Here is a 24,863-nt window from a genome sequence, read left to right on the forward strand (position 1 = left end):
CAGCATCGCTGGCATTCGCGAATATGCTAACACTTGTACAAGTGTTAGTATAATTAACTTATAATGGCATACATTATGTATTATTTCAGTTTCATAAATTCATCGAAACGTCATTGTGGAGTTATTGAATTTGTTTAGCTGATTGGAGAGCTAGCTGTCGCAGCTAGCGGGTCCATGACAATGACTTCTGTTTTGTTTGTTCAGCCGTTTTACTGCCGTGTTACATGCACCGTTTGGAAATAATTAGGTATGTCAATAAACATTTACAGAATATTTCTGTGTAAATAACTCATATAAAACATGTTTTTCCTCTAAAATACGCTCTGAAGCCCGGAAAATAAGTGAAATTAGATTTGCTGGACAACTGCAAAAACCCTTTCACCACATATAAAAAAGACAACTGACTCTTACCGCGCAGCCGTCGACCACGGCGCGGATGTAGGGGTTGTTGTCGTAGGACATCTCCTCGTCGTTGGAGCCCAGGAAGTGGATGGCCTTGTCGTAGTTGTCCTGCTCCTGGTCGTGCCAGGCCACCGACTGGTGGCAGCTGTACGTCATGTTCTGGCGGGCGGCGGCGCTCAGCAGGCGCAGGAATGTCATCTGGACCACGCCGATGGGGCTTCCCTCGGCATCCACGTAGGAGAGCTGGAAAGGAAGTGCGGCCCTTTTTCAGTCAAAAGGAGGGCGGTGGCGAGCGGACGTGACAAGTAGCAGGGACCAGAAGACCTGTTGCTACCAGTAAGTCACAACTTCAACATAAACAACTTGTAAGGTTTCTCTTCTTCTGCCTGCTTTAATGACACAACTGGAAGGTTTGTGATTGGCTGAGAGCAGTCAGGTGACTATGCACGTGAGTTGTTGTTTTGTCCTTTTGTAGTTTTATGTTATCTATTATAGTTTTTTGTTATCAACGTGTTACTGTGTATAATCAGCGCCCCAAACTTGTGTGCTGACCTATCAAAGTTTGTATTCATATTAACGCAATAATAATCATAAACAGCCCCCCCCCCACACTCACACACACACTTTGCAAAAATCTCCGCAAACTTGTCCCAAACGTTTATGCTGCAAATAATTGTTTATCTTTTATAGTGTTTATGTTATTAACTGTTACTGTTTTTTATGTTATTAAATATTGTAGTTTTTATGTGAGCTATTATAGCTTACGTTATTAACTATTATAGTGTTTATGTTATTAACTATTATAGTGTTTATGTTATTAACTATTATAGTTTTTATGTTATTAACTATTATACTGTTTATGTTATTAACTATTATAGTGTTTATGTTATTAACTATTATACTGTTTATGTTATTAACTATTATAGTGTTTATGTTATTAACTATTATAGTGTTTATGTTATTAACTATTATAGTTTTTATGTTATTAACTATTATACTGTTTATGTTATTAACTATTATAGTGTTTATGTTATTAACTATTATACTGTTTATGTTATTAACTATTATAGTGTTTATGTTATTAACTATTATACTGTTTATGTTATTAACTATTATAGTTTTTATGTTATTAACTATTATACTGTTTATGTTATTAACAATTATAGTGTTCATGTTATTAACTATTATAGTTTTTATGTTATTAACTATTAAAAATTCTAAATTCAACTGAAAATAAATGAAGAGAAAAACTAGCTAATTCGAATATTTTTGAAAAAATAAAATAAAAATTTATGGAACATCATTTGTAATTTTTCCTGATTAAGATTAATTTTAGAATTTTGATGACATGTGTTAAATAGGTTAAAATCCAATCTGCACTTTGTTAGAATATATAACAAATTGGACCAAGCTATATTTCCAACAAAGACAAATCATTATTTCTTCTAGACTTTCCAAAACAACATTTTTAAAAGAAATTCAAAAGACTTTGAAATAAGATTTGAATGTGATCCTACAGATTTTCTAGATTTGCCAGAATATTTTTTAATTTTTTTTATTTTAATTGTAGTAAGTTTGAAGAAATATTTCACAAATATTCTTTGTCGAAAAACCAGAAGCTAAAATGAAGAATTAAATTAAAATGTATTTATTATTCTTTACAATAAAACAAATACATTTATTTGAACATCGATTAAAATTGTCAAGGTAAAAGGTAAAAAGTTATATGTGTTTAAAAAAATCCTAAAATCATTTTTAAGGTTGTATTTTTTCTCTAAAATTGTCTTTCTGTAATTTATAAGAAGCCAAGTAAAAAAATCAATGAATTTATTTAAACAACTGAAGACCAAGTCTTTAAAATATTTTCTTGGATTTTCAAATTCTATTTAAATTTTGTCTCTCTTAGAATTAAAAATGTCGAGCAGAGCGAGACCAGCTTGCAAGTAAATAAATATAATTCAAAAAATAGAGGCAGCTCACTGGTAAGTGCTGCTATTTGAGCTATTTTTAGAACAGGCCAGCGGGCGACTCATCTGGTCCTTACGGGCTACCTGGTGCCCCCTGCACTAGAGAAAAAGCGCTATATAAATATAATCCACTTCACATTATGTGCAGTGGACATAATAAAAAAAAAAAAAAAACGAGGATTTTAGCTCACCTCTTCACAGACCTTCCAGTGCGTGGTTGCCATGACAACAGCCTTACATATACATTTCCCCTGCCGGCGATGATACATTTTAAAGCAACATTTAAAAAAAAATTTTTTTTTAGAAAAAACCTTCACCTGCCCAATTATGTTTGATTACGCCAACACCCCCGCCCTGCTAATGAAGGGCGACTTTTTAATTTGTGGGGGGGGGGGGGGGGGGGGGGGGGAGTGTAGGGTATAGGACGGCGGGGTTTGTCATACCAACCGTGGCGGATCCGTTAAGGTCCACATTTGTGGCTTCCTCTTTCTTTTGCACCAACACCACTTGAGCGAGCGCATGCCAAGCATCCTGCCTCCATGCACACACACGTGCACACACACACACGTGCACACACACACACACACACACACACACACACACACACACACACACACACCATGCACCTCTTGAGCCGCAGTGCTGACACTCCTGTTCACTCGTGATGAAGATGGAGGAGCGTCGGCCCTGGGCCTCCAAGAGCGGTCGTCCTTCTCTCCCCGCTTCCCGTTCTCAGTGCAAGCCCTCACCCTGCTGCACGGGAACATTACCTCTTCATCACCACTGCCTCAAGTCAACACTGACTGACTTCCCAGAAGCCCTCGCCTGGCGGGTGACTGAGTGTCTGACCTGCTGGACTCACAGCGACTGCACCCGCAACATTTTTTTTGTTTTGTTTTTCCCCCCCTCTAGTGGCTGCCTTCTAAGTTAGGGATGGGCGATATACTTCCTAAAATACAGGATGTGATTCTTAAAGAATCATTGATTATTTAGATAAAGTGTTAGCATAATAATGTTAGCATGCTAACATAAGATGGCGCTAAGTATCAAATTCCATGATTTTTAGCTTCAAAAAACAAAATTGGATAAAAATGTTACCTTATTTGACATCCATATACAGCTTGTTTTACCTTCCATTTACCTTTTATTTATTTACTGTCTCTTACATTTTATTTACTACCTTTACCTTCCATTTACCTCCATATTCAGCTTGTTTAACCTTCTATTTATGTTTATTTACCTTTTATTTACATTTTATTTACCTTTTATTAACCCTCTTTTATCTTTATTTACCATCTCTTACATTTTATTTACTACCTCTACCTACTATTTACCGTCTTTTACCTCCATTTTCAGCTTGTTTTACCTTCTATTTACCTTTTATTAACCATCTTTTATTTTTATTTACTGTCTCTTACATTGTAGTTACCACATTTACCTTTTATTTACTTTCTTTTACCTCCATATTCAGCTTGATGTACTTTCTATTTACCTTTTATTAACCTTTTATTAACCATCTTTTATCTTTGTTACCATGTCTTACATTATATGTACTACATTTACATTATATTTACTTTATTTTACCTCCATATTCAGTTTATTTTACCTTCTACTTACCTTTTATTAGACATCTTTTATCTTTGTTACCATCTCTTATATTTTATTTACTACATTTACATTCTCTTTACCTTCTTTTACCTCCATATTCAGCTTGTTTTACCTTATATTTATGTTTTATTTACCTTTTATTTACCTTTTATAAACAATCTTCTATCTTACCTTTTATTTACCTTTTATAAACCATATTTTATCTTTATTTACCGTCTCTTACATTTTATTTACTACATTTACCTTTTATTTACCTTCTTTTACCTCCATAATCTGCTTGTTTTACCTTCTATTTACCTTTTATAAATCATATTTTATCTTTATTTACCGTCTCCTACATTTTATTTACTACCTTTACCTTCCATTTACCTTCTTTTACTTCCATTTTCACCTTGTTTTACATTCTATTTACCTTTTATTAACCATCTTTTATCTTTATTTACCGTCTCATGCATTTTAGTTACTACCTTTACCTTCTTTTACATCAATATTCAGCTTGTTTTACCTTTTATTTACCTTTTATTAACCATCTTTTATCTTTATTTACCATCTCATACATTTTATTTACTACTTTTACCTTATTTTACCTCCTTATTCAGCTTGTTTTACCTTCTATTTACCTTTTATTTACATTCTACTAACCATCTTTTATCTTTATTTACCGTCTCTTACATTTTATTTACTACTTTTACTTTCTATTTACCTTCTTTTACCTCCTTATTCAGCTTGTTTTAACTTTTATTTACCTTTTATTTACATTCTACTAACCATCTTTTATCTTTTACAGTCTCTTACATTTTATTTACTACTTTTACCTTCCATTTACCTTCTTTAACATCCATATTCACCTTGTTTTACCTTCTATTTACCTTTTATTAACCATCTTTTATCTTTATCTACCGTGTCATACATTTTATTTACTACCTTTACCGTCTTTTACCTCCTTATTCAGCTTGTTTTACCTTCTATTTACCTTTTATTCACATTCTACTAACCATCTTTTATCTTTATTTACCGTCTCTTACATTTTATTTACTACTTTTACCTTCCATTTACCTTCTTTTACCTCCATATTCACCTGGTTTTACCTTCTATTTACCTTTTATTAACCATCTTTTATCTGTATTTACGGTCTCTTACATTTTATTTAATACTTTTACCTTCTATTTACCTTCTTTTACATCCATATTCAGCTTGTTTTACCTTTTATTTACCTTTTATTATCAATTTTTTATCTTTATTTACCCTCTCTTACATTTTATATACTACATTTACCTTCCATTTACCTTCTTTTACATCCATATTCAGCTTGATTTACCTTCTATTTACCATTTATTAAGCATATTGTCTTTATTTACAGTCTCTTACATTTTAATTACTACCTTTACCTTATTTTACCTCCACATTCAGCTTGTTTTACCCTCTATTTACCTTTTTAATTGACTTCTTTGACCTTCGCGAACATTTTCTGAGGTAATATTAGCCAAGTACTACTAACTGGTTGCGATACGGGCCGAGTCAGCAGGTCCAGACCTACAGCCACATGTCGGTGTCCTCCAGAGTCTGCTGATAGACCTCCCCGGTACTGTTGGACTGAAGGAGCATGCACCTCATGCTGAGCCATGCACCACCACCGCCGCAAGCCTCGTGTATACATACTTGGTATACTGTGTATACACACTTTGTATACATACTTTGTATACATCCTTCAGGTGCAAGAGCAAAACCATGCAGCGCCTGGGGCCCCGCACAATCTCAGCCTCTTTTGGGGTCTGCAGGCAGGCAGGGAGGGGGTCCACTTACCAGGGAACCTCTCTTGTAGTGACTATACCATGTGCCTGGCGAGTCTTTGGGCCATTTTGCCATTTTGCTCTGTAAAATATATAGAGGCATTCAGGGACATGACAGGGAAAGGCCGGCTTACCAGTTTACCACGTTTGAATTCACTGAACCAGGAGCCGGGGGTCTCCTTTACCCAGGAGGTGAGTCTAGCCTGGGGGGCACGGGGGGGAGGGGTGGGGGGGTCGACAGAGGGAGACATGGTTAGTGGTAAGGGAGGAGTGACTGACAAGACCACCGAAACGGACCGCCGTGCCATTCTGGCGGGAACAAACCGCAGCTGGCGGCTAATTGCCGCTGTAAAAAATCAGGAGTACACAGAGATTAATGAGGACGGCGTCGCCTGCCAGGAGCTTTTGAGCCCCGCCGCTTCCTGTCCGGCTATTTAAAGACCGGCAGCGCTTTGACAGTGATGAATGTGTCGTTAGCTGGATAGCACGCCTCCCTCGCCAACCGTCATCATCATCATCGGCGAATGACGGCACGGACCACGTCTTTTTCTACCGACTAACACTTATTTTTCAACGTGCACACCCGAGAGAAACCTATCTGCTCTTCACATCGTCACTGGCCTTCATGCCAGTCCGTCTGGAGACGAAACCGGAGATCGGGGCAGGGGGCGGAGCTCCCATTAGCATATTAACCCGGCGCGCGCTCTGAGTCACCCATTGCATATTCCCTGCAAAGTAAGGTGAAAAAGGCAAATAGAAAGGCAATACAATGTAAATAAAATGTAAAAGAAGGTAAATAAAAGGTAAAAGAGGGTAAAGAAGGGTTAGGGTTGTAAAAGGTAAAAGAAGGTAAATATAATTTAAATAGAAGGTAAATAAAAGGTAAACGAAGGGATGTAGAAGGTAAAAGAATGTAAATAAAATGCAAATAGAAGGTAAAGAAAATGTAAAAGAAGGAATATAGAAGGTTAAATAAGGTAAATAGAAGGTCAAGTTAGTTTATAAAAGGTAAAATAAGGTAAGGAAAAGGTAAATACAATGTATAAGAAGGAACATAGAAGGTTAACAAAGGTAAATAGGAAATAAACATGGTCAAAATAGTAAATAAAAGGTAAAATGAGATAAAAGAAGGTACATCATATGTAAAAGAAGGGATGTAGAAGGGTAAATAAAATGTAAAAGAAGGAATATATAAGGTAAAATAGAAGGTAAAGTTAGTTTATAAGAGGTAAGATAAGGTAAGGAAAAGGGAAATATGATGTATAAGAAGGAACATAGAAGGTAAATAGGGTCAAAGTAGTAAATAAAAGGTAAAAGGAGGAATATAGAAGGTTAAATAAGGTAAATAGAAGGTCAAGTTAGTATATAAAAGGTAAAATAAGGTAAGGGAAAGGTAAATACAATGTATAAGAAGGAACATAGAAGGTTAGCAAAGGAAAATAGGAGGTAAACAGGGTCAAAATAGTAAATAAAAGGTAAAAGGAGGGATGTAGATCAAGGAGCTCTTTGTATTATTAGGTCCATCAGTGCTAAATATTATAAACTTATCACTCTCCTCGGGCACTGTTCCCCTAGCATTCAAAAAAGCGGTTATTCATCCTCTTCTTAAAAGACCTAACCTCGATCCTGACCTCATGGTAAATTACCGACCGGTGTCTCACCTTCCCTTTATTTCAAAAATCCTTGAAAAAATTGTTGCGGAGCAGTTAAATGAACACTTAGCGTCTAACAATCTATGTGAAACCTTTCAATCCGGTTTCAGGGCAAATCACTCCACGGAGACAGCCCTCGCAAAAATGACTAATGATCTATTGCTAACGATGGATTCTGATGCGTCATCTATGTTGCTACTCCTCGATCTTAGCGCTGCTTTCGATACCGTCGATCATAATATTTTATTAGAACGTATCAAAACACGAATTGGTATGTCAGACTTAGCCCTGTCTTGGTTTAACTCTTATCTTACTGATAGGATGCAGTGTGTCTCCCATAACAATGTGACCTTGGACTACGTTAAGGTAACGTGTGGAGTTCCCCAGGGTTCGGTCCTTGGCCCTGCACTCTTCAGCATCTACATGCTGCCGCTAGGTGACATCATACGCAAATACGGTATTAGCTTTCACTGTTATGCTGATGACACCCAACTCTACATGCCCCTAAAGCTGACCAACACGCCGGATTGTAGTCAGCTGGAGGCGTGTCTTAATGAAATTAAACAATGGATGTCCGCTAACTTTTTGCAACTCAACGCCAAAAAAACGGAAATGCTGATTATCGGTCCTGCTAGACACCGAACTCTATTTAATAATACAACTCTAACATTTGACAACCAAACAATTAAACAAGGCGACACGGTAAAGAATCTGGGTATTATCTTCGACCCAACTCTCTCCTTTGAGGCACACATTAAAAGCGTTACTAAAACGGCCTTCTTTCATCTCCGTAACATCGCTAAAATTCGCTCCATTCTGTCCACTAAAGACGCTGAGATCATTATCCATGCGTTTGTTACGTCTCGCCTCGACTACTGTAACGTATTATTTTCGGGTCTCCCCATGTCTAGCATTAAAAGATTACAGTTGGTACAAAATGCGGCTGCTAGACTTTTGACAAGAACAAGAAAATTTGATCACATTACGCCTGTACTGGCTCACCTGCACTGGCTTCCTGTGCACTTAAGATGTGACTTTAAGGTTTTACTACTTACGTATAAAATACTACACGGTCTAGCTCCATCTTATCTTGCCGATTGTATTGTACCATATGTCCCGGCAAGAAATCTGCGTTCAAAGGACTCCGGCTTATTAGTGATTCCCAAAGCCCAAAAAAAGTCTGCGGGCTATAGAGCATTTTCCGTTCGGGCTCCAGTACTCTGGAATACCCTCCCGGTAACAGTTCGCGATGCCACCTCAGTAGAAGCATTTAAGTCTCACCTTAAAACTCATTTGTATACTCTAGCCTTTAAATAGACTCCCGTTTTAGACCAGTTGATCTGCCGTTTCTTTTCTTTTTCTTCTATGTCCCACTCTCCCGTGTGGAGGGGGTCCGGTCCGATCCGGTGGCCATGTACTGCTCGCCTGTGTATCGGCTGGGGACATCTCTGCGCTGCTGGTCCGCCTACGCTTGGGATGGTTTCCTGCTGGCTCCGCTGTGAACGGGACTCTCGCTGCTGTGTCTTGGATCCTCTTTGGACTGGACTCTCGCGACTGTGTTGTATCCATTGTGGATTGAACTTTCACAGTATCCTGTTAGACCCGCTCGACATCCATTGCTTTCCTCCTCTCTAAGGTTCTCATAGTCATCATTGTCACTGACGTCCCACTGGGTCATTATTGTCACCAATGTCCCACTGGGTGTGGGTTTTCCTTGCCCTTATGTGGGCCTACCAAGGATGTCGTGGTGGTTTGTGCAGCCCTTTGAGACACTAGTGATTTAGGGCTATATAAGTAAACATTGATTGATTGATTGATTGATGTAAAAGTTAAAAGAAGGTACATCATATGTAAAAGAAGGGATGTAAAAGGGTAAATAAAATGTAAATAAAACGTAAAGAAAATGTAAAAGAAGGAATATATAAGGTAAAATAGGGTAAATAGAAGGTAAAGTTAGTTTATAAAAGGTAAGATAAGGTAAAGAAAAGGGGAATATGATGTATAAGAAGGAACATAGAAGGTAAATAGAAGGTAAATAGGGTCAAAGTAGTAAATAAAAGGTAAAAGGAGGAATATAGAAGGTTAAATAAGGTAAATAGAAGGTCAAGTTAGTTTATAAAAGGTAAAATAAGGTAAGGAAAAGGTAAATACAATGTATAAGAAGGAACATAGAAGGTTAACAAAGGTAAATAGCAGGTAAACAGGGTCAAAATAGTAAATAAAAGGTAAAAGGAGGGATGTAAAAGGTAAAAGAAGGTACATCATATGTAAAAGAAGGGATGTAAAATGGTAAATAAAATGTAAATAGAAGGTAAAGAAAATGTAAAAGAAGGAATATATAAGGTAAAATAAGGTAAATAGAAGGTAGCGTTAGTTTATAAGAGGTAAGATAAGGTAAATACAATGTATAAGAAGGAACATAGAAGGTAAATACAAGGTAAATAGGGTCAAAGTACTTAATAAAAGGTAAAAAGAGGGATGTAAAATGTAAAAGAAGGTATATCAAATGTAAAAGAAGGGATGTAAAAGGGTAAATAAAATGTAAATGAAAGGTAAACAAATGTAAAAGAAGGAATATATAAGGTAAAATAAGGTAAATTTAAGGTAAAATTGGTTTGTAAAAGGTAAGATAAGGTAAAGAAAAGGGAAATATGATGTATAAGAAGGAACATAGAAGGTAAATAGAAGGTAAATAGGGTCAAAGTAATAAATAAAAGGTAAAAGAAGGGACGTAAAAGATAAAAGAAGGTACATCAAATTAAAAGAAGGGATGTACAAGGGTAAACATAATGTAAAGAAAATGTAAAAGAAGGAATATAGAAGGTAAAATAAGGTAAATAGAAGGTAAAGTCGGTTTAGAAAAGGTAAAATAAGGTAAAGAAAAGGGAAATATGATGTATAAGAAGGAACACAGAAGGGAAAAGAAGGTAAATAGAAGGTAAAAGAGGGTCAAGATTGTAAATAAAAGGTAAAAGAGAGTAGATGAAAGGTAAGAGGAGTGGAGGAGTGAAAATATGCAAATTTATGTAAAGAAGGGGTGAATAAGACAGTCAATTCAAGGTAAATACAAGGTAAAATAAGTTAAACAGAAGGCAGAAGTGGTAAATAACAGGTAAAATAACTTAATAAAAGGTAAAAGAAGATAAATGGAAAATAAATAAATTATTCCAGAAGAAATAGAATGTCAAAGAAGATTTATGGAAGCATATTAACCCGGTGCTCCCTCTGAGTCACCCCTTGCATATTCCCTGCAAAAAAACCAAAACATCCCGAGTCCTCTCACTGAGGCTCGGTCACATGTTTAGAAACCACACATTTGCCGCTGAAATGCTGATTATTCGCCATGGTTTCCCGCCGGAAATCAACCGTCAGCGTGCGTTTGTTTCAGTATCAAAAATCCATGATTTTTAGGTTCAAAAGAATACAATTAGCTAAAATACTAACATTAACGCAAGATAATATAAGAAAAGTTAGCATTAGTTAGTATCAAAAGCCATGACTTTTTAAGTTTAAACAAACAAAATCAGCGAATTGGCTCGAATGAACCGTTCTCATGCTAACGTTTACATGACAACAAAGGAACCGTTAGCATACGTTTAAGACGGCGCTAAGTATCAAAAATCCATGATATTTAGGTTTAAAGGAAACAAACCAAATTAGCAAATTGGCTCGAATAAAACGTTCTCATGCTAACGTTTGCATGAAAACAACAGAAATGTTAGCATACTTCTAAGATGGTGCCAAGTATCTAAAATCCATGATTTTTTCAGGCTTAAAGGAATACAATTAGCTAAAATACTAACATTAAAACATGATACTGTAAGAAAAGTTAGCATTAGCTAGTATCAAAAGCCATGATTTTTTAAGTTTAAACAAACAAAATTAGCAAACTGCCTCAAATAAAATCTTCTCATGCTACTGTTAGCATGAAAACAACGGAGATGTTAGCATACTTCTAAGATGGTGTCAAGCATAAAAAAATCCATGATTTTTAGGTTTAAAGGAATACAATTAGCTAAAATACTAACATTAAAGCATGATATTATAAGAAAAGTTAGCATTAGTTGGTATTAAAAGCCATGACTTTTTAAGTTTAAACAAACAAAATCAGTGAATTGGCTCGAATGAACCGTTCTCATGCTAACGTTTACATGACAACAGAGGAACCGTTAGCATACTTTTAAGACGACGCTAAGTATCAAAAATCTATGATTTTTAGGTTTAAAGGAATATAATTAGCTAAGATACTAACATTATAAAACGTTAGCATGATAATATAAGTATCAAAAGCCATGACTTTTTAAGTTTAAACAAACAAAATGAGCAAACTGGCTCAAATAAAATGTTCTCATGCTAATGTTAGCATGAAAACAACGGAGATGTTAGCATACTTTTAAGATGGTGCCAAGTATCAAAAATTCATGATTTTTAGGCTTAAAGGAATACAATTAGCTAAAATACTAACATTAAAGCATGATACTATAAGAAAAGTTAGCATTAGTTAGTATCAAAAGCCATGACTTTTTAAGTCTAAACAAACAAAATCAGCGAATTGGCTCGAATAAAATGTTCTCATGCTAACGTTTACATGACAACAGAGGAACCGTTAGCATACTTTTAAGACGACGCTAAGTATCAAAAATCTATGATTTTTAGGTTTAAAGGAATATAATTAGCTAAAATACTAACATTATAAAACCTTAGCATGATAATATAAGTATCAAAAGCCATGACTTTTTAAGTTTAAACAAACAAAATGAGCAAACTGGCTCGAATAAAATGTTCTCATGCTAATGTTAGCATGACAACAGAGGAACCGTTAGCATACTTTTAAGACGGCGCTAGGTATCAAAAATCCATGATTTTTAGGTTTAAAGGAATACAATTAGCTAAGATACTAACATTATAAAACATTAGCATGATAATATAAGTATCAAAAGCCATGACTTTTTAAGTTTAAACAAACAAAATTAGCAAACTGGCTCGAATAAAATGTTCTCATGATAATGTTAGCATGAAAACAACGGAGATGTTAGCATACTTTTAAGATGGTGTCAAGCATAAAAAATCCATGATTTTTAGGTTTAAAGTAATACAATCAGCTAAAATATTAACATTAAAGCATGATGTATAAAAGTACAACCCATTTATCATTTATAATATAAGAAAAGTTAGCATTAGTTAGTATCAAAAGCCATGACTTTTTAAGTTTTAACAAACAAAATCAGCAAATTGGCTCGAATAAGCCGTTCTCATGCTAACGTTTACATGACAACAAAGGAACAGTTAGCATACTTTTAAGACAGCGCTAAGTATCAAAAAGCCATGATTTTTAGGTTTAAAGGAATACAATTAGCTAAGATACTAACAATAAAACGTATCAAAAGCCATGACATTTAAGTTTGAAAAAACAACATTAGCAAATTGGCTTGAATAAAACGTTACCATGCTAACGTTAGCATGAAAACAACGGAAATATTAGCATATACTTCTAAGAAAGCCCCAAGTATCAAAAATCCATGATTTTTAGGTTCAAAGGAATACAATTAGCATGATAATATAAGAAAAGTTAGCATTAGTTGGTATCAAAAGCCATGACTTTTTAAATTTAAACAAACAAAATCAGGGAATTGGCTCGAATGAACCGTTCTCATGCTAACGCTTAGATGATAACAAAGGAAATGTTAGCATACTTTTAAGACAGCGCTAAGTATCAAAAATCTATGATTTTTAGGTTTAAAGGAATATAATTAGCTAAGATACTAACATTATAAAACATTAGCATGATAATATAAGTATCAAAAGCCATGACTTTTTAAGTTTAAACAAACAAAATGAGCAAACTGGCTCAAATAAAATGTTCTCGTGCTAATGTTAGCATGAAAACAACAGAGATGTTAGCATACTTTTAAGATGGTGCCAAGTATCAACAATTCATGATTTTTAGGTTTAAAGGAATACAATTAGCTAAAATAATAACATTAAAGCATGATATATACAAGTACAACCCATTTATCATTTATAATATAAGAAAAGTTAGCATTAGTTAGTATCAAAAGCCATGACTTTTTAAGTTTTAACAAACAAAATCAGCAAATTGGCTCAAATAAACCGTTCTCATGCTAACGTTTACATGACAAAAAAGGAACAGTTAGCATACTTTTAAGACAGCGCCAAGTATCAAAAAGCCATGATTTTTAGGTTTAAAGGAATACAATTAGCTAAGATACTAACAATAAAACGTATCAAAAGCCATGACATTTAAGTTTGAAAAAACAACATTAGCAAATTGGCTTGAATAAAACGTTACCATGCTAACGTTTGCATGAAAACAACGGAAATATTAGCATATACTTCTAAGAAAGCCCCAAGTATCAAAAATCCATGATTTTTAGGTTCAAATGAATACAATTAGAATGATAATATAAGAAAAGTTAGCATTAGTTGGTATCAAAAGCCATGACTTTTTAAATTTAAACAAACAAAATCAGGGAATTGGCTCGAATGAACCGTTCTCATGCTAATGTTTACATGACAACAAAGGAACAGTTAGCATACTTTCAAGACGACGGCAAGTAACAAAAATCGATTTCTAGGTTATAAAAAATGTAAATTTGATAAAACGCTATCATGCTAATATTAGCTTAAACCCACCGGAAAAGTTAGCATACTTCTGAGCACGCCACACGGTCTGTGTGGTATAAATGACGCCAAATATTTATCGTGTCGTGTGATCCACGCTACTCACCCCTTCGGACTTTTTGTCGGGGAAGATGCAGCTCTCGCCGCCGGCTGTGAAGTTACAATAAACTTTGAAGGAGTCCCGGGAGCAGCCCTGGTTGGGATCGATCCAGTACTCGCCTGTGGATAGTCCAGTTTTCAACAGGTTCAGTATGGCCCAGGCGTTTTTGAGTACGAGTACGCCGAGGTACCAACCGTCGGGGAAGTCGGCGTGGCACAGCTGGAGGTCCTTGCAGGTGCGGGCGGGGTTGGCCTGCGTGCCCAAGGGGTGTTTCATCTGCTCGATCTCCAGCTTGAGGGAGTTGAGCGAGCCGAAGATCTCCTCCATGCCGTCGTCGTAGTCCTTGTAGTTTGCGTCGCCCGCCTCCTCGTCCATCATCATGCTGGCGTCGATGTTCCTGCGCGATCTGCCCTTGTTGGAAGCCATGATGGGCAGCGGGTGGATGACGTCGCCAGGAGGGCCCTGAGTGGTGATTGTCACATACCCATCAGTTCAGTGGTCATACACTTGGGGACTCTTTTAGTAATCTACTGATTCGTTGGTGCAATTAATGGAATAATCGGATTAAAACACACTTGGCAGCCTATTTTTAGGGAAAATAGTTCAAATAAACAAATACTTACCATAACCTTCATTACCTTCTATTTGCCTTCTTTGACCGTCTTTTACCTTTTATTGCCTTTTATTTACCTTCTTTATAACTTATTTGATCTTTTTGTAGACTTAAACCTTCTATTTACTTTATTATTACCTGTTATTTACCTTATTTTACCATGTGTTATCTTTGTTTACCTTAGAATTCTTTCTTTGACCTTTTTTTTACCTTCTTTTACCTTCTATTTACGTTTATCTTACCTTCCATAAACCTTCTTTGACCTTCTGTTTCTTCTGAAATCATTTATTTACTTTCAATTTACCTTCTTTGACCGTCTTTTACCTTCTGTATTTTTTTTTACCTCTTATTACCTTTTATTTACCTTCTTTGTAACTTATTTTATCTTTTTGTAGACTTAAACCTTCTATTTAACTTATTATTACCCGTTATTTACTTTATATTTACCTTATTTTACCTTGTGTTATCTTCGTTTACCTTAGAATTCTTTCTTTGACCTTTTTTTACCTTCTTTTACCTTTTATTTACATTTATCTTACCTTCCATAAACCTTCTTTGACCTTCTGTTTCTTCTGAAATCATTTATTTACTTTCAATTTACCTTCTTTGACCGTCTTTTAACTTCTGTATTTTTTTTAACCTCTTATTACCTTTTATTTACCTTCTTTGTAATTTATTTTATTTTGGGCCGTGCGCAACCCGAGGGTCCGTGGTTCAATCCCCACCTAGTATCAACCTCGTCACGTCCGTTGCGTCCTTGAGCAAGACACTTCACCCTTGCTCCTGATGGGTGCTGGTTAGCGCCTTGCATGGCAGCTCCCTCCATCAGTGTGTGAATGTGTGTGTGAATGGGTAAATGTGGAAGTAGTGTTAAAGCGCTTTGAGTACCTTGAAGGTAGAAAAGCGCTATACAAGTACAACCCATTTTATTTATTTATTTATTTTACCTTGTGTTATCTTCGTTTACTTTACAATTCTTTCTTTGACCTTTTTTACCTTCTTTTACCTTTTATTTACCTTCTATTTACGTTTATCTTACCGTCCATAAACCTTCTTTGACCTTCTGTTTCTTCTGAAATCATTTATTTACTTTCAATTTATCTTTTTTAACCGTCTTTTACCTTCTGTATTTTTTTTACCTCTTATTACCTTTTATTTACCTTCTTTGTAACTTATTTCATCTGTCTGTAGACTTAAACCTTGTATTTAACTTATTATTACCTGTTATTTACTTTATATTTACCTTATTTTACCTTGTGTTATCTTCGTTTACCTTAGAATTCTTTCTTTGACCTTTTTTACCTTCTTTTACCTTTTAATTAGACTCAATTTACATGTATTTTACCTTCCATTAACCTTCTTTGACCTTCTGTTTCTTCTGAAATCATTTATTTACTTTCAATTTACCTTCTTTGACCGTCTTTTACCTTCTGTATTTTTTTTTTACCTCTTATTACCTTTTATTTACCTTCTTTGTAACTTATTTCATCTTTCTGTGGACTTAAACCTTGTATTTAACCTATTATTACCTGTTATTTACTTTATATTTACCTTATTTTACCTTGTGTTATCTTTGTTTACCTTAGAATTCTTTCTTTGACCTTTTTTTTACCTTCTTTCACCTTTTATTTACATTTATCTTACCTTCCATAAATCTTCTTTGACCTTCTGTTTCTTCTGAAATTATTTATTTACTTTCAATTTACCTTCTTTGACCGTCTTTATCTTCTGTATTTTTTTACCTCTTATTACCTTTTATTTACCTTCTTTGTAACTTATTTTATCTTTTTGTAGACTTAAACCTTGTATTTAACTTATCATTACCTGTTATTTACTTTATATTTACCTTATTTTACCTTGTGTTATCTTCGTTTACCTTAGAATTCTTTCTTTGACCTTTTTTACCTTCTTTTACATTTTATTTACCTTCTATTTACATTTATTTTACCTTCCATAAACCTTCTTTGACCTTCTGTTTCTTCTGAAATTATTTATTTACTTTCAATGTACCTTCTTTGACCGTCTTTTACCTTCTGTATTTTTTTTTACCTCTTATTACCTTTTATTTACCTTCTTTGTGACTTATTTCATCTTTCTGTGGACTTAAACCTTGTATTTAACTTATTATTACCTGTTATTTACTTTATATTTACCTTATTTTACCTTGTGTTATCTTCGTTTACCTTAGAATTCTTTCTTTGACCTTTTTTACCTTCTTTTACCTTTTATTTACCTTCTATTTACATTTATCTTACCTTCCATAAACCTTCTTTGACCTTCTGTTTCTTCTGAAATCATTTATTTATTTTCAATTTACCTTCTTTGACCGTCTTTTACCTTCTGTATTTTTTTTTACCTCTTATTACCTTTTATTTACCTTCTTTGTAACTTATTTGATCTTTTTGTAGACTTAAACCTTCTATTTAACTTATTATTACCTGTTATTTACTTTATATTTACCTTATTTTACCTTGTGTTATCTTCGTTTACCTTACAATTCTTTCTTTGACCTTTTTTACCTTCTTTTACCTTTTATTTACCTTCTATTTACATTTATCTTACCTTCCATAAACCTTCTTTGACCTTCTGTTTCTTCTGAAATCATTTATTTACTTTCAATTTACCTTCTTTGACCGTCTTCTACCTTCTTTTACCTTCTGTATTTTTTTTACCTCTTATTACCTTTTATTTACCTTCTTTGTAACTTATTTTATCTTTTTGTAGACTTAGACCTTCCATTTACCTTATTATTACCTGTTATTTACTTTATATTTACCTTATTTTACCTTGTGTTATATCTTCGTTTACCTTAGAATTCTTTCTTTGACCTTTTTTAACTTCTTTTACCTTTTAATTAGACTCAATTTACATGTATTTTACCTTCCATAAACCTTTGACCTTCTGTTTCTTCTGAAATCATTTATTTACTTTCAATTTACCTTCTTTGACCGTCTTTTACCTTCTTTTACCTTCTGTATTTTTTTTTACCCCTTATTACCTTTCATTTACCTTCGTTGTAACTTCTTTTATCTTTTTGTAGACTTAAACCTTCTATTTAAATTATTATTACCCATTATTTTCTTTATATTGACCTTATTTTACCTTGTGTTATCTTTGTTTACCTTAGAATTCTTTCTTTGACCTTTTTTTACTTTCTTTTACCTTTTATTTACCTTCTATTTACATTCATCCTACCTTCCATAAACCTTCTTTGACCTTCTGTTTCTTCTGAAATCATTTATTTACTTTCAATTTACTTTCTTTGACCGTCTTTTACCTTCTTTTGCCGTCTGTATTTTTTTTACCTCTTATTACCTTTTATTTACCTTCTTTGTAACTTATTTTATCTTTTTGTAGACTTAAACCTTCTATTTACCTTACTATTACCTGTTATTTACTTTATATTTACCTTATTTTACCTTGTGTTATCTTCGTTTACCTTGGAATTCTTTCTTTGACCTTTTTTACCTTCTTTTACCTTTTATTTAGATTCCATTTACATGTATTTTACCTTCCATAAACCTTCGTTGACCTTCTGTTTCTTCTGAAATCATTTATTTACCTTCTATTTACCTTCTTTTACCTTTTATTAAGTTATTTCACCTGTAATTTACCACTGCTGCCTTCTTTTTAACTTATTTTACCTTGTATTTACCTTGAAGTACCTTATCTTATTTACCCCTTCTTTACATAAATTTGCCTTTTATTTACATATTTTCACTTCTCCACTCCTTCTTTTACCTTTCATCTACTTTCTTTTACCTGTTATTTACAGCCTTAGCCCTCTTTTACCTTCTATTTACCTTTTTTACCTTCTATGTTCCTTCTTTTACATTGTATTTACCTTCTATTTACCTTATCTTACATTTTATAAACTAACTTTACTTTTTTATTTACTTTATTTTAACTTCTATATTCCTTCTTTGACATTTTCTTTACCTTATATTTACATTTTCTTTACCCTTTTACATACTTTTTTTACATTTGATGTACCTTCTTTTAACTTTTACATCTCTCCTTTTACCTTTTATTTACTACTTTCACCCTATTTACCTTCTATTTACCTTCTTATACATCATATTTCCCTTTTCTTTACCTTACCTTACCTTACATAAACCAACTTTACCTTCCATTTACCTTATTTTACCCTTTTACATCCCTTCTTTTACATTTTCTTTACCTTTTATTTACATGTTATTTACCCTTTTACATCTCTTCTTTTACATTTGATGTACTTTCTTTTACATCCCTCCTTCTACCTTTTATTTACTACTTTGACCCTATTTACCTTCTATGTTCCTTCTTATTCATTGTATTTGCCTTTTTCTTACCTTATTTTACATTTTATAAACTAACTTTAACTTCTATTTACCATACTTTTCCTTCATGATTCCTTCTTTTACATTTTTTTACCTTCTATTTACATTCTTTTACAACCCTAACACTTCTTTACCCACTTTTACCTTTTAATTCACCTTCTTTTACATTGTAATACCTTTCTATTTACCTTTTTTGCCTTACTTTACTTATTTTACCCTCTACATTTGTTATTTGACGCTTTAATTACCTTATTTTACCTTGTATTACAAATGTATATAATCTTTTACTTTTACAGTTCTTCTTTTACCTTTTTTTTTTACCTTGTATTACCTCTCTATTTACATTTGATGTACTTGTTTTACCTTATATATTTCCTTTTTTACCCTTTATTCACCCTTTTATTGACTTCTATTTACCTTATTTTATTGTCTATTTACATTTTGTCCACGTTCTTTTACCTTTTTTTACCTTTAACCCACTTCTTTTACCTTCTACTTACCTTCTATTTCTTTCTCTTTACCTTTTACTATACGTTTTTTGGATCATGTTTACCTTCTTATAAGTGCTACAGATTTTATACATTGTTATTAATGACACTCATTGAACTATTACTCAAATCAATTTCATTCAAATCAACGTTTTTTTGTAATCGATTGAATCGATTTAATCGGCACGCCTTGATACGATGGTTTAACTTACAGGGGGTCCAGGTATTCCAGGGGTACCAGTCTCTCCCTTTGGTCCAGTTTGACCCTAAGGAAGACCGAATAAGAGAAAGGTTTTATCGTGAAGGATTTTCAAGCGTTTGGATTAATTTCCACGAATTTTTAGAACCTTACCGAAGATCCTTTAGCACCTTTGGGACCAGGAGGACCCTAAACACACAAACATGGTCATGTCACCGTCCTTCCACCATACCAGACCTAATATTGTATGATCTGCAAAGTCCTTACCGGTAATCCAGGAGGACCAAGCGGACCAAGTGGACCAGAAGGACCAGCAATGCCCTAAAGAAGAAAGAGGTTTGACTACTTTGCCTTCCTTAGTCATCCATAAGTGGGCCTTTGTACTCACATTGTCTCCTTTGGGACCGGACGTTCCCGGTGGACCGGGAAGACCTCGGTCACCCTTTTCTCCCTGCTCGCCTGGTGGCCCGATTAGACCGATAAGACCTGGGTGACCCTGTTTAGGACAGAACACGGCACGGACATGGTCCATGCAGCAGTCAATAACCCAAACAGAAAAAGTGCTGTAATGGCCTAATAGCTGCAGGCAAACAACACAGCTGATCAATCAGCGAGGAAATGAGTCCATTAGTCTATTTTTTTTTTCTTTACAGTACTCCGTGTCGGCTCACCTTCTCTCCTTTGATGCCAGAGTCTCCTTTCAAACCAGGTAGGCCTGGGGGACCCTGTGATTTTAGAATTGGTGAATCAGTATCGAGGTCGGTCGCCAACATTTAATTTCATCTTGGGTTCACAGTTGAACTCACCATCGGCCCGGGAGGTCCGTCCGGTCCAGAAGAACCAGGTAAACCTTGCTCCCCCTGCAGGCAAAGACCACCGTTTTTTAGTAGCCCACAAATAAACACATCTAGGTCAACAACAATTTGGGCAATACAAAGACCAACTAACTTCCTGTAAGCAAGTATAAGTCTGACTATTTCCTGGGTCCTGAGGAGCTCCACAGTGTCCAAATGATTTGTTGACATTTATAGCGACTAAAGGCCAACCCTGGCTCAGGGTTGTTATAGCTGCTGGTGTAAGTAGTGGACAGATTTAGTCACGTTGTTAAAACGTGATTCTGAAATGAATACCCAGTCTCACCCAGACTCTGTCTCCAGCAGACTCCAAGTAAATATGAGTATGAGACCCGCTGGTTTGGATACATCACACTTTACTTGTCTGACAATATGACTTACAACAGGGCCAGGGATTCCTCTGAGACCTTCAGAACCGGGTTTGCCAGGTGATCCTTGAGGTCCAACAGGACCAGTTTTCCCTTGTGGACCTTCCAAGCCAGACTCTCCCTTTAAAACGGATACGGCAAACAATTTTACTTCCGCTGTTGCTACTTAGATGTTCAAGGCGGTAATCCTCTGAACTTACCTTGGCTCCCTTCTCTCCTTGCCTGCCCTCAGGTCCTGTCACTCCTGGAGGTCCCTGTTCAGGTAAACACGACATAGGTGTGTTGTGGAACACAACTTTACGTAGAACGAGAACACAGGCAGGTACTCACTCTCTTTCCTGGTGGTCCAGAGGGACCGGACTCTCCAGTGGGTCCAGGGGAACCCTAAATGTAACATTTTACAAAGTCAAAATGTGACACATCAGTCCTAAAAACAGACTTCAGGAGATCTCCACTACGGCACTTACTGCCTGGCCTGCTTCTCCGTCATCTCCCTTGTCACCAGCTGGGCCATCTAAACCCTGCGCAAGACCAGATCAAAACCTCAGTCATTAGTCCACAACTAGTAGAGAGTTGGTCAAGACAACGAGATACTTACGGCTGGACCGGGTTCTCCAGGGGGACCAGGATCACCAGGGAACCCGCTCGGACCCTGAAAGTCGACACAATTACCATAAGGCTGTCAAGAAACAAGACTTGGTTGAGTGTGGAGGACAACTCACTGGACTTCCTTTGGGACCGTCATCTCCTGGAGGACCTTTAGGACCAGAAGGCCCAGCAGTGCCAGCTGGACCTGACTCTCCCTTCTCTCCCCGCTCTCCTCTTGGACCCTGGATTCATGCATGATTCATTACCATAGTGGATCATGTGTGTTTTCATCGACAATATTCCTTGTCGGTGGACCAAAGGAAACTGGAGAAAACTCACCGATGGACCGACATCTCCCTGAAGACCTGGCTCTCCGGTCTCACCGGCGTCTCCCTGGAGAGAACGAAGGGGAATGAGTTAGGTAGAGAGACATATCGTGGGGGGTTTGTCAGCGACAATTTTAAAAGGAATCCATTTTCCAGAGCTAAAAGAAGAGATTGACATGATGGATTACACTCCGTCTAAAGGAGGTCGGAGCCCGGGGGAGCCTGGCAGTTATCCCCTCCTTCCTCCTCATCCTCCCCCTTGCACATCCTCCTCTTCATTCCTAAATCCAGATTGTTGACTCACCTTCCTGTCTGCTGTTATCCTCGTTCCCTGTCACATTATCTAATGCCAACCTGTGTGGCACGACTGGCCAGCCAAGGAACAAATCCTTGCTTTCATGAATCAATGCTAAAAACAGGACGTTGTACAGATCCTACCTTTTCTAACGGCCCCTAATCGTCACAGGCTTTGTTCCGGTTACCATTCCGACGGATTTTGAGTTGTGACTCTTCAGCTATGATTATTTTTGTCCGCTGTTTCAGCGTCTCAAAAAAAGAGCACCGACCGAAGGAAGAAATTGTTCACAACCCCTTTGTAACGGAACATCATTGGCCCTAATTTGCAGTCGATGCACACCCAAACTATTGGTTCCAATGAGTCGTTTCTGCCGGTCAGTGTGACCAGAGACCACGGTGGTCTTATTTTGGAGGGGATCTATAATGAATTTAATTATATCTATGTAGCGCTTTTCTCTCGTGACTCAAAGCGCTTTACACAGTGAGACCCAATATCTAAGCTACATTTAAACCAGTAAGGGTGGTACAGGAAGCAGGTGGGTAAAGTGTCTTGCCCAAGGACACAACAGCAGTGGCTAGGATGGCGGAAGCGGGAATCGAACATGGAACCCTCAAGTTGCTGGCACGGCCACTCTACCAACCGAGCTATACTGCCACAATAATGCCAAACTAACTTTTCTTACCTACTGGTACCTGTGTTCATGTATTTGAGATCCGCATAAATCCAGAAAATATGAGATCAAAACCATGGAGGCATGGCGGAGATATTTATAAAACAATCTTGCCTTCCTTCATACTCCCTCCAAACAAGCCGTTTGGAATTTGCACATTTGGTGACCTTTACCTACGTATATGGTTGAAATGGACCCAAAACGCTAAACAAAAACCCCTTATTATACCGCTGTACCGTTGTATACCCTTCAATGTTTAGTCCCACGTCTGCAACAATAAATCCAATCAAGTCAGCCAACGTGTGCGGCAAACAAATCATTTGTTTGTTTTGTTTGCCCATCTGGGACAGAGGGAAGTGAAACTGTCATTCGCCACAGTCTGATCAGGTCTCCAGGACTGCAACTCGCACTTCTCTGAAGGTAGCAAAACCTACCTTTTCGCCAACAGCACCAGGGTTGCCGGTACCACCGGGAGGTCCCTGGGGGCCGTCGGCACCAGGGGGTCCGGAGGGGCCTCTGGGACCAGGTGGACCGGGTGGGCCCTGTTGTAGGAAGTATCACAACAATTAGAAATAACGTCACATGAATTCTTACCCTTGGTCATGAATTCTTACCATCTGACCGACGTCACCGGTTTCTCCTTTTTCGCCGGCCGGACCGGGCAAGCCCTGCAGAATCCAACAAAGCGCGTCAGCGACACCGACGCCAAGACTTTTTCAATTCTAATCTCCGCTACGGTCTCCCAACCTGCAGGCCGACTGGGCCCGGGGGTCCGGGGAAACCTCTCGATCCTTCGTCTCCCTTCTGTCCGAACAGACCCTGCTGACCTCTGGGACCAGGCTCGCCATCTGCTCCCTGCACACCCGCACGGACAAAGCGGTCACCAAATAAAACCGGCGTCGGATCGAAGCTTGAACCCCTTGAAAGTAGACACTCACGGCAGGACCGGGTGCTCCGACTGGTCCTTGAGGTCCGTTGGGGCCTGGGGGACCCTGTAGATTACGTGAGTTAGGTATTGACGTACGATAATGAAGAGCGTCGGGAAACAGATGTGGACTTACATGTTCTCCTTTGTCACCTTTGCTTCCTTTCTGGCCGGGTTCTCCAAGTTCTCCCTGAAGAACACAGACATATGGATATCGATTTGTCCGCTTGTGTTTCCACTTAAGCTTCTTGTGAGTCGTGATTAGCAGACAAAGAACAGGACAGAGCCCACACAAGCTGGGGGGGGTGTGGGGGTGATAAAACCATCTCGCCAAGCGCCAGTTTACTTTTGGCTTGACAGTAAGTGCGTGGATTCTGGTGGCCTTGTCTGCTTCTAATGAGAAAGTGTGTAAGCCTGTGAGATTCTTTTATATCGCCGCAGTAAACACTCGGCGCTTTGTTTTGTTTCGTCTGTCCCGGCTCGTTAAGGACCACAGAGATCTCTGCGGTTTTGCAGAGCTTGATCTCTGCAAAACAGCAGAGATCAAGCTCTCGGTCTATATACAAACCCCGTTTGCATATGAGTTGGGAAATTGTGTTAGATGTAAATATAAACAGAATACAATGATTTGCAAATCCTTTTCAACCCATATTCAGTTGAATATGCCACAACATATGTTCAACTCAGTGTCACCAGGCACAGCTTCTTCTCCTTCCTATCATATTCACAAGTACACTGCAAAAACTGAAATCTAAGTACAAACCCCGTTTCCGTATGAGTCGGGAAATTGTGTTAGATGTAAATATAAACGGAATACAATCATTTGCGAATCATTTTCAACCCATATTCAGTTGAATATGCTACAAAGACAACATATTTGATGGGTTTTTTTGTGCAAATAATCATTAACTTTAGAATTTGATGCCAGCAACACGTGACAAAGAAATTGGGAAAGGTGGCAATAAATACTGATAAACTTGAGGAATGCTCATCAAACACCTATTGGGAACATCCCACAGGTGTGCAGGCTAATTGGGAACAGGTGGGTGCCATG

At 36.7% G+C, this 24,863-nt stretch overlaps 1 protein-coding gene and 1 long non-coding RNA gene across 3 annotated transcripts in view; both read right to left on the reverse strand.

Moving 5' to 3' along the window:
- Positions 1–363: 363 nt before the first annotated feature.
- LOC133557518 (collagen alpha-1(XI) chain-like) overlaps positions 364–24,863 on the reverse strand; it is a 165,428-nt gene continuing 140,928 nt past the window's right edge. The window contains exons 44-65 of one of the 2 annotated variants that reach the window (XM_061908012.1): positions 23,946–23,999; positions 23,823–23,876; positions 23,632–23,739; positions 23,499–23,552; positions 23,319–23,426; positions 21,930–21,983; positions 21,725–21,832; positions 21,601–21,654; positions 21,470–21,523; positions 21,333–21,386; positions 21,203–21,256; positions 21,016–21,123; positions 20,587–20,640; positions 20,452–20,505; positions 20,169–20,276; positions 20,048–20,101; positions 19,934–19,969; positions 19,794–19,847; positions 14,356–14,623; positions 14,168–14,280; positions 5,781–5,849; positions 364–645 (exon numbers count right to left, since the gene is read on the reverse strand). In XM_061908012.1, coding sequence (XP_061763996.1) covers positions 379–645; positions 5,781–5,849; positions 14,168–14,280; positions 14,356–14,623; positions 19,794–19,847; positions 19,934–19,969; positions 20,048–20,101; positions 20,169–20,276; positions 20,452–20,505; positions 20,587–20,640; positions 21,016–21,123; positions 21,203–21,256; positions 21,333–21,386; positions 21,470–21,523; positions 21,601–21,654; positions 21,725–21,832; positions 21,930–21,983; positions 23,319–23,426; positions 23,499–23,552; positions 23,632–23,739; positions 23,823–23,876; positions 23,946–23,999 — 1,941 coding nt within the window. In that variant the 3' untranslated portion in view covers positions 364–378. Of the gene's footprint in view, positions 646–5,780; positions 5,850–5,901; positions 5,971–14,167; positions 14,281–14,355; positions 14,624–19,793; positions 19,848–19,933; positions 19,970–20,047; positions 20,102–20,168; positions 20,277–20,451; positions 20,506–20,586; positions 20,641–21,015; positions 21,124–21,202; positions 21,257–21,332; positions 21,387–21,469; positions 21,524–21,600; positions 21,655–21,724; positions 21,833–21,929; positions 21,984–23,318; positions 23,427–23,498; positions 23,553–23,631; positions 23,740–23,822; positions 23,877–23,945; positions 24,000–24,863 lie in introns of both variants that reach the window. The other variant, XM_061908010.1, reaches the window with a different exon arrangement.
- On the reverse strand, positions 4,168–5,765 carry LOC133557519 (uncharacterized). The gene is made up of 2 exons (XR_009807783.1): positions 5,066–5,765; positions 4,168–4,939 (listed from the first exon to the last, which is right to left on the reverse strand). It is a non-coding gene; the product is annotated as an uncharacterized LOC133557519 (long non-coding RNA).

This window comes from Nerophis ophidion, linkage group LG08 (genome assembly GCF_033978795.1).
Source record: "Nerophis ophidion isolate RoL-2023_Sa linkage group LG08, RoL_Noph_v1.0, whole genome shotgun sequence".
Lineage (NCBI taxonomy): Eukaryota > Metazoa > Chordata > Actinopteri > Syngnathiformes > Syngnathidae > Nerophis > Nerophis ophidion.